Source organism: Mastigoproctus giganteus, chromosome 7 (assembly GCF_048544385.1).
Source record: "Mastigoproctus giganteus isolate SK-2022 chromosome 7, ASM4854438v1, whole genome shotgun sequence".
Taxonomy (NCBI): domain Eukaryota; kingdom Metazoa; phylum Arthropoda; class Arachnida; order Uropygi; family Thelyphonidae; genus Mastigoproctus; species Mastigoproctus giganteus.
In genome coordinates, this window is record NC_143581.1 from 10,026,794 (window position 1) to 10,043,846 (window position 17,053).

At 36.1% G+C, this 17,053-nt stretch overlaps 1 protein-coding gene across 1 annotated transcript in view; it reads left to right on the top strand.

Annotated features, from left to right (window-relative positions):
* The window catches only part of LOC150082491 (uncharacterized), a 53,042-nt gene extending 49,795 nt beyond the window's left edge, over window positions 1-3,247 (top strand). Inside the window, exon 2 of the mRNA XM_090377528.1 lies at window positions 654-3,247. Coding sequence (XP_090233654.1) covers window positions 674-2,419 — 1,746 coding nt within the window. The 5' untranslated portion in view covers window positions 654-673 and the 3' untranslated portion in view covers window positions 2,420-3,247. The remainder of the gene's footprint in view (window positions 1-653) is intronic.
* The last annotated feature ends 13,806 nt before the right edge of the window (window positions 3,248-17,053 follow it).

The following is a 17,053-nucleotide window of genomic DNA, read 5'->3' on the forward strand; positions in this document are numbered from 1 at the left end:
CGTTTAGCTCAGGTTAAAGAGAAAGAGTGTGATCACGTGACTCTGTGAAGATTGTATTGTGGTGCAACAGTGGCGTAGCCAAGATTTTTTCAGCAGATGCCTTCACAAAAACAGGTGCCAGTTGCCTAATACTAAAAAGCGCCACATTTTCAGAATCAGGGGGTACAATGTATCTGCTAACCGTACCCTGGCTACGCCACTGTGGCGCAATGAGTCGTCTTTTTTTGCAGAAACTACAACCTGTCAGTGGCACGCGATATGGTTGATAAAGGTGATATCAGCAAAAGATACAGCAACGAGTCACGTGCATCTATGGCCAAGTTATTCCCTTCTTTGGAGATCACATGATTTCAATTATGTTTTGATAACGATGGTCAACATTTTCAATTTTTTTTTTTTTTTGTCATAAATAAATTCCAAGCAAGATCAGAGAATAAAGAATGTTACTTGTAAATTTTATGTACTCGAAGTTATTCACGTTTTCATGAATTCTCATTCAAAATGAGAATCTCGCACAGTAGTTTCGATTGTTTTTTGTTAGTTTATTTCATATATATTTTGATGTCCAGAACTAAAAAACTAATATTTATATATTTATTAATTTTCAGATAAATTAAAAAGAAAAAACTAATATTTTTTCTCTCCTTATATAGATCCTCCTTTACTTTCAAGAATGAAGCTCATATTTCTCTTCATACTTCCTTTGTTATTGATGCAAGTGAGTGGAAAATGTCCACGAGACTGTGAATGTGATATAATTTCTGATATGAAGACTGTGACTTGCTCTAAAGGAGGGATGACAACGATTCCCATTTCAGAAATTGAACAGAGTACGCAAATACTTTCTATTACTGCTCCTCCTGAAAAACCTAATAATCTAACTATCGGAAGAATCTTTATGCGACACCATCTAGAGGAGGTACGAATTACCCACTCTAACATTCCTGCTATTGGTGATACTTCGTTTTACCCCGGTTGGAAATTACGTTTACTTGATCTGAGTTATAATAATCTGTCTCTTCTTCATTCATCCGACTTCAATGGGTTAAAAAATCTGGAAGAACTAAATTTGAGTAATAATAATATTTCATCAGTACCTTCAGCTCCTTTCCATCATCTCACTAGTTTAACTCATCTGTCGCTGTCAAAAAACAAAATTAAAACAATGCCACCGAGATTCTTCTATTCCATTCCGACGCTAAGATATTTGGATCTCAGTGGCAATCCATTACGCTCGCTGGATACTAAAAACTTGCAAGATGTGAAAAATCTTCAGTTCCTTAATTTAGAAAATTGCCGCTTATCTCATATCCATCGACAACTCTTCCAACATTTGCCACACTTGGAAGTGCTCAACTTAAAAAGCAATCTCTTAACGTCTCTGCCTTCGTACGTTTTTCGACCGTTGACATCCCTTCAGACTCTCCTTCTTGATCGAAACAGAGTCACTCTTCTCAAAGAGAGAACTTTCGATGGTCTTCGATTGAAGACGTTGAGTATTGCACATAATCGTATATCCAGTATTTCGCCATGTGCCTTTTGTAACAGTTCCATAGAGTCTTTAGATGTTTCAAGCAATCGATTAACACATGTAAATAGCGTCTTTGCACCTCTTGCATCATCAATACATGTGCTCAACATCAGTCGTAATATTATTGCCGGAGATGAAGTGGCCACTATGGTGAAAGGGTTAGCTCTACTTGAGATTCTAGATCTCCATAGCTTAAAGATGGCGTCATTACCAGAGGACACTTTTGCTACCAATCCAAGATTAAAATTTCTCAATATATCGCACAACAAATTAGAAAATCTTTCTTCCCAAATGTTGCTTCCTCTTACAAATGTAGAGGTTCTAGACCTCTCCAAAAATCACTTCGCTGTTTTTGATTCTGACGTGTTCAATCAATTTGAAAGCGTCGAAAGTTTATCAGTCGTCTATCTCCATAATAACCCTTGGTCTTGTACGCGCTGTGACATCTTACCTCTAGTGGCTTGGATTAATACCTCTGCCATATACAGTCAGTCATGTGTTTCGGATACCAGCGTTGGATGTTTATACTGTGAAAATCCACCATCATTATCTGGACGCGAAATAAGTTTTGTAGACTTCAGAGAGTTCGAACCATGTCTTTCTCCCGTTACTGAATCCCGTATTTTGGTAATAACGTCGCAAGTGGGTTTGATAGTTGCCGCAACTATTGTGGTCATTCTGATACTGGCAATCTTACTAGTGGTTATTTTATACCGGCGTCAAGGGGCAGTGTACTACACACGCGAAGAACAGAGAACTGGAATGTACGAACATCTCACTCCTGGAGATATTAATGGATGGAAAGAAGACAAGAAACCTGTGTTTTATACAAATATTGATAAAACTGGAGATTTAATAGAAGAAAAATCTCCATCGAAGCACGGATGATTAGCAACAGTGGATTTTTGTAAACTACTTAGGCGATACCAAAGAAACATCCAGTTTGTTGAAGACGCGAGTCTTTTTTAAGAAGAGAAATATTTTCATTGCAAATAAACTTCACATTTTATGAAGATTCCTCGAACAGAGTTGCAATAAATGCCCATTATTTTTCATTTTCAAATGCCGCAGAAGCCAAATCGAGCAAATACTAAGTCAGCCAGTTTACCAAAGAGAAAAATGTACTTACTACTTCTCGTTCTGGCAGCTTTTATGTTCTTGCATAAGAAACAAATGTTCAGAGTGGTAATAAGGTGATAAAAGACTGACGGGCAGCCTTTTGCTTTTTTAACTTCCGGTGAGATCACCAATGGACTTTTGATATAGCAGTGTATGTAACTGACCAATGAATATTATCATGGCATGTAAATTGCTTTTGCTATTCACCATCTCCCATCCCTCCCCAAAATGAAACGGAGAGAGAGAGAAATTTTTAATTAAGATAACAAATGAACTCATTCACCAATTGGACTATAATAATTTATCGCGCTGTATTTTTCACTGAGGAAAACGAACTTTTTCTACATATTTTCAGTGACAGGGGCCAAATATTGAATTTTTTATGACTATAATAGGCCCAACAGTGTGTACCTGTATGTGTGTGTGTGTATACGAATGGCTATAACGTTGATAGTTTAAGGAAAACATCAACTGATAAAGAGATGATTGTGGAACGAAATTACACTGCCTTGAAAGATCCTGTCCGTTTATCCGTATGTCGTGTATGTTCATAATTGTTTATGTAGAACATGACAATAAAATCATGTTTTCTTTTTATGGAATTGTTTTAATACTAATAAAAAACCTGGCTCTTTAATGAGCATAGCGGGGTTAAAAGGGAAAAGATATTTCATCTTATAAAATAACATTTCAACTATCTGGTTACATTGACTATCATTTAAATTTCCTTGGAATTTTAATTTTCATTGCCTTTTACTTAAAAAAAAACTTAGTAATTACTAGACATTTTAGCATTTTATGCAGATTTACAGTTGAGAGAAATTCTATCGGCGGTTGACGGCCATTCGTCAGTTACCCATTTTTTTTTTCTCATTCTGTATACCTTTCACCCACATAACTCATGGTACTGACTGCTTACATAAGTAGTGTGCTCCTTAGATCAACAGTTTGTTGATTAGGAGGGTGGCATTGTAGCATGAATAACATCGAGCCGCCTAAATTAATTTTACTATAGGTAGTATAAGATCATACTATAAATATCCATATTTCTAAAGATATGATACCCCTCGTGTAACACAGTTGGTAGAATCACCAACCTTCCTACACCAGATACATAAGACCTAAGTTCAAATCACATCAATGACGCGAGATTTTTGTGCCTTTCACAATGTGACTGAGCTAGTCGGGCTCGGACAAGGGTAGGGCGGCCTTTTTTCCTGGACACTCTGTTGTCCAGCAAACCAACCATAGAACACATGAAATTTATATGGTACAATATGGCTTGATTCACCTAAAACCTTCTACGTGATTTCCAATCAAACGATTTCCAGTTTAATTTTTGACAAAACAATAAGTATGAGTCCTCAACATATAAACGAAAGCACATTAAAATAAACACTAAAAAAATTAAATGAATTCAAAATCTCCTTGAGATACTTCTATAACTGGTTCCATCTATAGAATCAGTACAGTATCAAGAAAAAATTAAATCTCGTAGTGTGTACCATAACCTATATTCGAACGTTTTGCACATTATAATAGTACTGGACAATGGTTAAATTAAGGCAAATACGATGGTGATTATATCAATGATGGGGTTGGGGTTGATTATATCATTAGCATTAGTAAAGGCACATGATGCAACAAAGCAAGCTTATATAGCAGGAAAGCAAGCTTATACCATCAGCCAAAAAAAAAACAAAAAAACCCTTCTCATTTCACCCATCCACCAGCTCCAAATGTTTGGAGCTGGTGGCAGCTCCAGGCAGAAGTAGAGTTCTGCCTTGAATCTATATAAGCTATCAACTTCTACAACGATAAATGGAAGTTTGTTCCAGCAATCAACCACCCGCTGGCTAAAGGCAAACTTAAGCACATCTATCCAGGGCCATGCCGAGTCATTTAAATAACTGAGCCAAGAGTGAAAAATTGCCCCTACTCTTAATGATGGCAACGTTTTGCAATTATTTAATCTTTCTTTTGGCGCCCTTTCAGCTTTTAACCTGAGGCAGGAACCTCGCTCGATTCACCCTTCGCATGGTTCTGCATTCATCCTACAAATGCCTTTCCTCAATTTGAATTTATGCCCTCTCATGTGATTATTCTGAGCAAGAGAAAGAATCCCATCTGCATTGAGCATGTTCAAACCATTCAAACCATACACCTCAATCAGATCACTTCGCAGATGTCTAGTCTCCAGACACTGTAATTTGCAAAACTTAAGCCTTTCTTCGTAAGAGTACCCATTTGTTCCATTCACTAATCTTGTTGCCCTTCTCTCTACTCGTTCCAGCAGCTCTACATCCTTCTTGAAATGAGGCCTCTAGACCTGTCCTGTATACAATACTCAAGGTGTGGCTTGACCATTGCCTTATACAAGGGAATAATCACCTTATCCCTGCTAGAAAAATTCCTGTATATCATTGACAAGACACCATGAACTACTCTTGCAAACCGTCTGCACTACTCAGAAAACTTCATATCTGCTTGCACAATTACCCCCAAGTCTTTTTCATTCCCTACCACTGTCAGTGTAGTACCGCACAGTCGATACGTTACTCTGGGGTTACTGTTTCCCATATTCAGTACTTTATATTTGTCAATGTTAAACTTCATTTGCCACCTCTCAGCCCCATCTGCTCAACTTTTCTAGATCCTGTTGCAGCAGCATACTGTCATTAGTGTCATTGACAACCCTACCGACCTTTGTGTCTTCTGCAAACTTGGACATTAAACCTGATATACTTTATCAATATCATTGATGAATTCAAAAAACAACAATGGACCCAACACTGAACCTGACGGACTCCACTAATAACATTAGTCCACGAAGAGCAGTATCCATTGATTAACACTCTCTGTATTCTCCCACTCAACCATCCCTATATCCATAGCAGCAATATATCTTCAATGCCACATTGCTCCGATTTGTGCAGCAGTCTTCCATGTGCAACAGTATCAAAAGCCTTTCTAAGATCCTAATATATAATATCAAAATTATCCTTTGCATCCAGTTCCTTTGTGACCACATCATAGTATCCAATCAAATTGGTCAGAGAAGACTTCCCCTTAACAAACCCATGCTGTGTCTGAGCTATAACTGAAGTCTTGTCTAGATTATCCTGCAGTGATTCTTTAACCAATAACTCCATTAATTTCCCTAGAACAGAAGTTAAACTAACGGGTCTGTAATTACTTGTGTCGCCCTTTGATCTTCCTTTGTGAATTTGGGTCACATTTTCACATTTCCAGTCCATGGGTATTTCCCCTGAGTCCAAGGAAGCTGTCATAATTATGGCTAGGGGGGTTTGCTTACTTCCTCTGCTGCCCCCTGTAATATAATTGGGTAGATCCATTGACCCCAGGTGCCTTTCTTATGTTTATTTTCAACAACCTCTCCCCCATTTGCTCTCAGTTATTGCAAAATCATCTAGCTGACTATTCACCTCTGGCATTCCCTTCCCTGAATAACTCCTCGTGAGTGAATGTAGATGTAAAATACTTACTTAGTTTGTTAGCTGTCTGAGTAGGATCATCAACAGTAGAACCATCGATATCAAGTGGACCAATCTGATTCTTCTCCTTCCTTCTAGAGTTTACATAAGTAAAGAACTCTTTGCAGTTTTTCTTTGCATCCTTTACCAAATATTTATCGCAATCTGCCTTTGCCTGCCTATACTCCTTTGTGACTTGGTCACAGACCAGCTTATATCTATCATAGGCTTCCGTTAATTTAAATGTATCCCATGCATTTTTCTTCTCTGCCATATGTCTCATTAGTTCATCTGACATCCATTTAGGCCTAAACTTTGAACAATATTTTTCGGTTGGTATGAAAAGCCAAGTAGCTTCCAAGGTTAATTCTTTGAATGCTTCCAATTTTGAATTTGCTGTTGTTAACATCATCATTTGGTCCCACTGTATAGAATTTAAATACTGTCTCAGACCACCGTAGTCACCTTCACGAAAGCAAGAGCCCTTCCCTTTACCTCTGATGGCAGTTACCTCTTTGAGTCCACTTCAGCACACTGTGTTCACTGCCACATAGTGGTTCCCTTATCTGAAGATTCTTAATGCCTGAAGTACGACTACTAATAATCAGATCAAGAATATTACTCCCTCTAGTTGCCTTCCGAACACGCTGCTGTAGAAAACAATCATCCAATAAATCCACAAAGGCCTTGCTAGCATGTAAGTGACCAACCCACAGATTCCAGTCAATATCTGAGCAATTAATAATCCTCCATTATAAGACACTCTGATCGACCAGCCCACTCTATTTCTCTGTACAGTTGTTTATTATACTCATCAGACCTATAACACACTCCTAATCCCAATTTTGCTTTCCCAGTCCCTATGATACACCAAAATGACTCGACACTGCACTATCCAGTCATTTCGAATGGCTGTACTTCCTTGGATTTTATGAGTTACTTAACTAATAGCATAACCCCCTCCTCCCGTCCTGTACACATTGTACTCCCCAAATTTAATTTCTGAACTCCTTATATCTGTGTGACACCACATCTCTGATATCTCAAAAATATCTGCCTTTGTTGTTTTGACCAACACCTTAAATTCATAAAATTTATTTACCAAACTCCTAGTATTGGTGTACACACAAGTATACATGCACCTGTTCCTGTTCTTAGCTACCCTAATGCAGCCCATGTATTTTCTTGTTCTAATTTTTTTTTTTTTTTTTGGTAGTTGTTGGTGCATAAGCTTCTGTGGCCATAATGCACCTCCCAAAGTTTTTGCAGTTCTCTGATCCAAGCCCGAGACGGGATTCGAACCTGCGACCTTTGGGTTTCCCGGCAGGCACTTTACCACCCGGCTAGCCCAGTCAACATTTGTTCCCAGTGACTCCCAGCAGTCTCTGGAATTCCCTGCACCTTGTTTTCCAGGCTGTTGCTCATTCCAATAGAAGCGTTGCAAGAATCACTTTCAACTCTGCCAGCTACTACTGTCAATCTATTGGTCCGTGTATCCCCCCCCCCCAAGCTAGCAGTTTTGCGACCCACCTAACACTGCCTCGATATCTATGTGCTTCCCTTGCGAGTATCACATGAATATAGTCACCATCCTCTACACATCATGTGGAGAAAGCCTGGGTTCCAATGTTAATAATGTAAGGAATTTTTATGGGTTCTTTTCATAACCTGGCTAAGCATCTGAGAGGATAATAGCATGGGTTTTTTCCTCCCTGGAATCAGGTTTTTTATCAAGCAAACCGATCACAGAATACCCCATACATATCTCATAAAATGTCTGTGGAAACGAATCACCAGTGAAAAATGTCAGCGTAGCTGTGTAGCATCCAAATGTTTGATTGTGGATGAAAATGGGGATGGAAGGATAGAGTTTCTTGTCTCAGCACTGTTGATGGTCTACAAGCTCTGATCTGGAAGTCTCAAAACGGTCTGGATTTGTTGGAATCAATTCTGAAACCGGTTGAGGGCACTTTGTGACATACCAAGCCATGCCACCCCGGAAATTCTCCAAGTGTTAGGCTCGATCAAATCCGTCTTTTTTTGAAATGCTGCTCTTCTTGGGTAGCCTTAATGTCTTTTATTTTTTTACAATATTGACAAGTGTTGTCTTTTGTAATTGTAGTTCATGAATAAGATGCATTTTAGACGTGGTGGAGTTTTAACAAAATGGTGGCATGCATATTCTCGCCCTGCATTTATTCAACGTAAGTTAGAATTGAGGGAGAAAGTGTTGGAACTAGTTGAAAATTTTAAATATCCATGAATACAACTAAGTCGGAAAACATTATATCAAGTTATAGAAACAAGAAGATCAAGCTGATTACCAATATGATATAGAAAAAAACAAACTTAAGACACAAAAACTAGAATTTATAAAGCAGTCATAAAACAACATATTCAGAGGAAAATGGAATAAACCAATCAAACAATACAAACATGTGAAATGAATACTTTAAGAGTAATTAGGAAAATCTGACCGCCTAGAACAAGGAACTGATAAATGAAAAAACAGCGTAACATTGGATAGAACATGGGTGGTGATACAAAGGCTAGTAACCAGGATATGTAAAAAACTCACTAATAAATAATCTGAAGATCATAACCAAAACAGATAAGAAAGGTAGAAAAACCATGAAAAAAATAAAGATACAGCATGAGTCAGAATCCTAGTTGCAACAAATGTTACACATAATATGTGAAGTTTTACTAGTATTATTTCCATTCACTTAGGGCAGGTTTGGCCAACAGTCGATCGCGGCTTTAATTTCTGTCAATCATGACAAATTTTAAATATATATAAAAAAATAGAATAGTCAAAATCTAAATATTATGTATCCCACTGCATATGCTTATTAAAATCCGTTGGCTACCACATGGCTACTCTTGTCGACGTGCAGCCGCTAGGCTTGTCTATTGAAAATTCACCCAGTTACATCGTGGAGAGCATAGTGTGTGTTGAATTATTTAACTTACTTAATATTAATAACTGGACAGTACTTATACGTTAATTTAATACCCTTTGATTTCAAATGAATACTACAAAAAAGAGTAAAATGCATCATTTTAATCAAGAGTGGGAATCAGAATAATTTTTATGATGATAAAAGAAACATGTTTGAATTGCAATGCTTCCTTGGCTATACCCAAAAAAAGGAAATTTATCAAGGTACTTCAACGCACTCCATGGTAAATACCAATCGAATTTTCCACCTAATAGACCTTAGAAAACATAAATTAAAATAACTTAAATCCAGATTATTCGCACAAAATTTCTTCATGACACCTTACAATCTACGGTAACTGTAGCATCATTTAAAGTGAGTCATCTTGGAAAAAAATGTAAACCATTTTCTGATGGTCAATTCATCAAAGACGTATTTTTATAAATAACAGATTCTTTTTGAAAATTTTATGAACAAAAATTAAATTAAAAGTGCTCTTCAAGATCTGCAATTATCTTGAAATACTGTGATGTGACGCATCGAAAAAATGAGTAAAAATGTGCTCGAACAATTGTGTGCTCATATTGCTAATTGTATCCTTTTCTTTAGAACTGGATGAATCTACAGACATTAGTAATACAGCTCAATTGCTTGTTTTTGTTCGTATGGTTTTTGATGATTCTGTCACTAGAGAACTGATGGGTATGGTTTCGTTAAAAGAAAGAACTAGGTCTTGATATATTTAACACATTCAAAAATTTTATTGAAAAAATTAAATTACCACTATTTAAGCTCATATCAATAACAACAGATGGAGCTAAAGCAATGATGGGCATCTTAACGGATTCATCGCGTTGTGCCAAAAGGATGACGAATTCTCAGATTTTCCGAGTTACCACTGTATCATCCACCAACAAGTGTTAGTCAGCAAAAGATTAAATACTAAAAGTGCTATCGACATAGCTTTCAAGTTCGTAAATTCCATTAGAGGACAATCTCTTCAAAGGAGACTTTTCAAATTGCAACTGAATGAAAACGAACCAGATCTGATATTATGCATATGTGAGGCGGCTGAGTCGGAGTAAGTTTCTATAGAGATTTAAAAATTTGCTAAATGAAATTACAAAAATTTGTTGATCAAAGGGGAGATTATCAGTAGCTACAAGATATGGAGTGGTTGTGTGATCTGGCTTTTTTGGCAGATTTTACCAGTAAATTAAGTGATCAGAATTTGGAATTACAAGAAAATAAAAATTTGGGTGACATGATTAGTAGTATTTCTGCATATAAGTATCAATGGCTAAGGATCTAAAAGAAAAAAAAAAACGATTATTTTGCAAATATGCAAGATGATTTGCAAAAATATCCTGTTTTTGTATTTAATAATGAGAAAGTTGTGATTTTCAAACAAGATTCAATGATTTCAAAGCAATTTAAGACATTATTATTATTAATAGCCATATAGTGCAAGGAAGCCTGAGGTTTATGCAGCAGCCAAAAAAAAAAAAAAATAAATAAATAAAAAATTTCTGAATTATCCCAAAAGAGAGAGAAAACAAGAGTCAGAAGAAAACGAGAATCACCAAGAAAGAGAAGAATGATGATATCCAGCTCAGAACCCTGGGTGTGCCAAGCCCATACTCATTAAATGAGAGCCCCATTGTTCTATTATCCATTTAATGTCGACTTAGCTACGAAACAAATTGCAGAAACAATCACAGAGATTTTTCACATGGAACATATTACTTGAAAATGAAATACATTGCGAAACAATATCTTCCTAAAAGCCAGATCATTAGAAAAAGACTTTTGGAAATATGTTTGCAAGAAAAGTACCAAAATGTAAAAAAATGCAGTGAACTTTTAAATTCCTTTAAACAGATATGTGGAACCAACTGTTTTGGTTCCACATATCTATGTGAAGCAGCCTTTTTGTATTGGAAACAAACAAAGATGAAGAATCACTCTACTCTTACGGATTCGCATAGATTCTTTACAATTGGCCTTATCACAGTATATCCCCGAATCTGAAAGCTTGGCAGATGACATTGACACAAACTGCACATAAATTAAAAATTTAAATATGTATGAATTTAAAATAAGAATTCTGAATTATTTAATTGTAAAATTTATAAACATTTTTCAATGTGTTCATTAACTTTTTTAACCATGTGCAATGAAATTCTTGAGATGGTAGATCATGGCACATTTTGAAGAAAAAAAAGTAGATCACATCACAAATTAAGTTGGCCATCCCTGACTTAGGGTATGTGCAACTCCTACTCCTCACCACCTCTGGTTAATTCTAGATCAGGGGAGTTGAGAGTGGGTAATGGGGGGGGGTGCTCCAAATTCAGGTCATCATGCAAGACCTGAATCCTGAGATCTATAAAAAAGAGGCTGTTTAACCCAGAGGCCCATAAACTTGAAGCATCTGCTCTAAATTGTAAACAGCATTAACCATATAGTGGACTGTTGAGTAAATTCAATTGTGCGAAGGAAGCATGTCTGAGAGCTGACTTGCATTTTGTATAGGTTAAAAAATCCAGGTTAACTTGTACACAATTAGATTTTCTTGACATATTTCTTCATTCACATTTAATTTAAATCTTGGCAGAGCTACTTTAAAATCCTATGATGTGTGTCACAGCTTAAAAATATTATTATTAGCTATATGGTGCAAGGAAGCCTGGAGCTTATCACCAAGAAAGAGAAGAATGATGATATCCAGCTCGGGACCCTGGGTGTGCCAAGCCCATGCTCACCAGATGTGAGCCCCTGGGGTTATATACTTTAGTATACCAATGTTCAGTTTTGACTACAAATTTACTGATTTATATATACCTATAGGCTATACTCAAACATGCAGATTACAATCTTTAATAATTTACTGTACACAAGTTCTTATTTCCTCTCCCCACCATGGTATGAAAATCGCCACCAGTTCTATACATTAATGTAAAAATCCTGGGATGTGTTCTAGGGGCAAAATTATTTTGGATCCTACAATACACCTTTTTCCTTCTTATGAAGAAGAAAAAAAAAGCTGTATTACAAACATGCTTCAAAAATTAAAATAGCACGAACTCAGATATCTAGTATGAAAAACATTTACTACATACACTGCTAATTCTGATCTATTTTTATTTTCATTATTTTTAACAATTGAAAACTGAGTAGTTTTTTAAAATTTAAAGTTAACTTTTTTCCCTGTTTTGGCTAAAATGTCTCAGAATTTTTTGAAATACTTTGTGTACAACTACTACTTTTTGAAATGATAAATAATACTGCCTTCCATAACATTCATTCATAAAAATGGGAATAATTTAGGGTTCCCACCACATCAATCTTTCTAAAATACAGTAAGGTCTCAAAGTATATAAACTCAGAATATGTGACCCCCTACCCCCCAGATTTGTTCTTGACTTGCTGTTGTTATGGGGGTTTGATGGCACATGATGCACATGACTTGCAGTTTAGTTTGTTTTACGATAGCAGTCATGAGAGGGAAGGGGAAGTCAACATAGAGGATGCAAAACATCAGCTTTGCATTCAGAAAAAGAATTCCATACTTGAACTATACAGCTTATGGCTTACTGAGGACAATAATGAATCTTTAGCTTAAATACAACCTTCCCTAAAGGAGCACCATTTACGAGTATGAACTGTCATGACTTTCAGAAACGTACAATTTACAGTTTAAATGCATGCAGTTTGCAGAAGTTAGCCAAGTTTTACCTTAGTACAATAGCTTCCTATAAGGGAACCCTAACTTACACAAATTCACCTAATCCTCACATACTTTGAGCTCTCCCGTACCATGCAAATTTATTCCACCTGCACTATCTTCACAGGAAGTAGGAGTTCACTGTTTTTGTTCAAAGGCTTTGAGACCACTTTATAATCTGTGCAGCGATATCTTCCTTGTAATCCAACTCATGAACATGTCCAGGAGATCCCCCCCCACCCACAACACACAGTAAATCAAATGGCCTCTGCAGATGATCTATTGCCTGTACAAAATGGGACTCAATTGCTTTTGGGTATTGCACAATTCCTATCTGCCCTAGTACCATCTGCTCATGAAAAAATTCTGCACCAATGACAACCTCCTTCCTAGCTTGCCAAGTGGAATCAGAACGTCAATATTTAGAAATCAACCCCATTAAAAATGCTGCCAGAGTCACAAAAGGTCACTTTCTTTGTCCTTACCATCACCGTGTTGAACTGGATCATAGTTGTACAAGTAGACACATGACAAAAATATGAGCAGCAGTCAAAACGAGCTATTTTTACATGTATGGAGAGCCTTGACTCCTGTCATTCACAACCCACTTGACCAGATTTGAATATACTGATTTAGCCAAAGCAAGAATAAAGACTGTAATCTAAGTTAGTCAGGACCTCCAGAGAATGAGTCGGTTGAGGAGCTGTGGTGTATTTGGCCCAAGTAAAAACTGAAATTGTAGTAATCCACCTTACACAAAAATGGCTGGCAGGTAAACAATGAACTACACAATTGTACTGGTAATGGATTTTGCAAGTCCAACCTGCCACCACAAGATTACAGCCATCATACATGTCCAACAGGTAAGTTAGTTTTAGACTTGGTAATACAGAAATATTCATATTTAACTATATAGTAGGCATGTCAAAAAGTCCCAACGGAAGATATGTTTAATATACAAAGATCAGTGTTTTGGGGAAAAAAAGGCTAGAAATGAGATACAATGGCATCCATTATTTTGATAATACAAGGATATAATAAGAAATTTTAAATAAATGAAATGGTAATCTTTGTTGGGCTCGAAGCATTACCAAGTGGTTATTTGTTGTACACTATACACACACATCTTTTTGAGAGAGGGGGAGAGAATGATAGTTTGAAATAAAGGAGACCGTTCTCCATTATTTAAACGTTTTATTTTTAATCAATTTTGTTTAATGAGAAAACATTTTTAATTAAGTTAGTCGTGTTGTAAAAATTCCCACACGCATGCACATTAATGTGTCATACACCAACAGTAAGAGATCCAACTGTGTTACAGCCTTACTTCTCAAATTTTAAGAATATTAATGATGCAGTTCAAAGTCTAAACGATAATGAAGGAATATCAAAATTCTCTTTTACTTGGTTGCAAATTACACATATGCATCTTGACAGTTCAATTCGTTTATTTGAGAGGAAGAGAGATGGTAATTCAGTTGCAAGAGATATTTGCTGTTAATTAAGAAATCTGTACATGCATTTATTATCGATACACTATATTCAAATTTACACAAAAACTTATATATAGTGTTTAATTTTATTAATTTTCTTCATTTAAATCTCCCATATATGATGCAATACAATAATTTATATGATTAATCAAATTGTTTCAAGTATTCTTGTAAAACATAAGAAAAACATACTTAGATAAACTTAAGAAAGGCACCTGGGGGTGGATGGAATCTATCCAGTTATATTAAAAGAAGCAGCAAAGGAAGTAAGCAAACCCCTTAGCCATAATTATGAAAGCTTCCTTGGACTTAGGGGAGGTCCCCATGGACTGGAGATGTGCAAATGTGTCCGCAATTCACAAAGGAGGATCAAAAGGTGACACAGGTAATTGCAGACCTGTTAGTTTAACTTCTGTTCCAGGGAAAATAATGGAGTCACTGGTTAAGGAAGCAATATACTGTGTTTGAACTAAACCCATACTGTGTTTAGTTCAAACACAGTATGGGTTTGTTAAGGGGAAGTCTTGTCTGAAAAATTTGATTGGATACTATGATGTGGTCACAAAGGAACAGGATGCAAAGAATAATTCTGATATCATATACTTGGATTTTCGGAAAGCTTTTGATATTGTAGCACATTGAAGACTACTGTACAAATTGTAGCAGTATGGCATTAAGTTGCTACAATGGATGGTTGAGTGGGAGAAGAAAGAGAGTGGTTACCAACGGACACTTCTCTTTATGGACTAATGTTATTAGTGGAGTCCTCCAGGGTGCGGTGTTTGGCCCACTGTTGTTTTCGGTATTTATCAGTCATATTGATGAAGGTATATATCAGGGTTAATATCTAAGCCTGCAGACAATACGAAGGTTGGCATGGTTGTTAATGACAGTAATGATAGTACGCTACTGCATTTGGATCTGGAAAAGTTGAGCAGATGGGATGAGAGGTGGCAACTGAAGTTTAACATTGATAAATGAAAGTACTGCATGTGGGTAGCAGTAACCCCAGAGTAACATACCAACTGGGTGGTACTACACTCAGGTTAGTGGAGAATGAAAAGGACCTGGGGTTAATTGTGCAGTCAGATATGAAGTTTTCTGAGCAGTGCAAAAAGGCTGCAAGAGTAGCTCATGGTCTCTTGTCAATGATATATTGGAATTTTTCTAGCAGAGATAAGGGGTTGATTGCCCCTTGTATAAGGCAATGGTTAGGCCACACCTCGAGTATTCTATACAAGTCTGGAGGCCTCGTATTAAGAAAGATGTAGAGCTGCTGGAATGAGTACAAAGAAGGGCAACGAGATTGGTGAGTAGAACAAAGTGTTGGTGTTACCAAGAAAGGCTTAAGTTCTGCAATTTGCAGATTCTGGAGACTAGGCACCTGTGAAGTGATCTAATTGAGGTGTATAAGGCCTTGAATGGATTGAGCAAGCTCAATGCTAATGGAATTGCTCAGATTACTCACCTGAGGCGACATAAATTCAAATTGAGGAAAGATAACTATAGAATAGATGTGCAGAAATTTGCCTTTAGCCAGTGGGTAGTTGATAGTTGGAACAAAATTTCATCTGTTGTAGTGGAGGTCAGCAACTTAAATAAGTTCAAGGCAGAACTAGACAAACGTTTGGAGCGAATGGATGGGTGAAATGGGAAGGTTTTTTTTGGCTGATGCTATATAAGCTTGCTTTCTTGCATCATATGCCTCTACTAATGCTAATGCTAGTTATAAACTGGAATTACAAGTGGAAAACAAGCTGCTAATTTTTAGATGCGGCAACAGACACCAGAACTAATAATAGGCTAAGTATGCAAGTATATATCATAATAAAATAAAAAGAAAAAAAGAAAACAGATTCTGGAAGATATGAATTTTTTAATTCAATAAACACCACTGACGTGATAAACATTAAGAAACACATAAATTAAACACTACAGCACAGAGAAAAGTGGTAAGTGAAGACTGTTATCTCCTAAACACGCTAGAATATATAAAAAATACAGATGAACAATGGATTTCTAGCTAAAGACACAAGCAAACATTACTATGCCAAAAAAAAAGAAAAAGAAGCAGATTCAAATTGAGTAAAATTTTAATTTCAGAAAAGTGGTTATGGTGCTGTATACTAAAGATATAAGCAAGGAGAAAAATAAAATACATTAGGGATGGATATTATTTTTATACCAGTGAATAGGACAGTGAACTATTTCAAAGGACACAAATTATTTTGACAAAGACAAATTATTTAAAAAATTAGGGGAAGACCTAAAATACAACTGAGAAAAGAAAAGAATAAACTTCTTAAAACTGCCAAAACACGCATATATCTTAAAAAAAAAAAAAAATAAGTTATTTAATAAAAATAATTTCAGGGAAGGAAAGGGATTTTATCAAAAAATAAATAAATAAAAAATGTAAGAGGACATTTATATTAAAAAATTTAATAAATGCACAATAAATAGAAATAATGGTAGCAATATTGAAGATACTCAGGTGAGACCATTTGCACATTGGTTGTAATCATTTTACATGTGCAGTTACTACAGCCTAAATATTTGTGTAAAAACAAAGTAACAATTGTTACTTGTATTGAGTTGATGTACATGAGATCAAGGAATTGGCAAAGGTTCTGTAATGTAATGCTAAAAATAAACAAGTTTTATTATCATAGCATAATTGCATGGATAATTCACATTCTCTTGAAACAAAAGTCCATTTTCATAAAATTATAAGAAATGTTCTACAT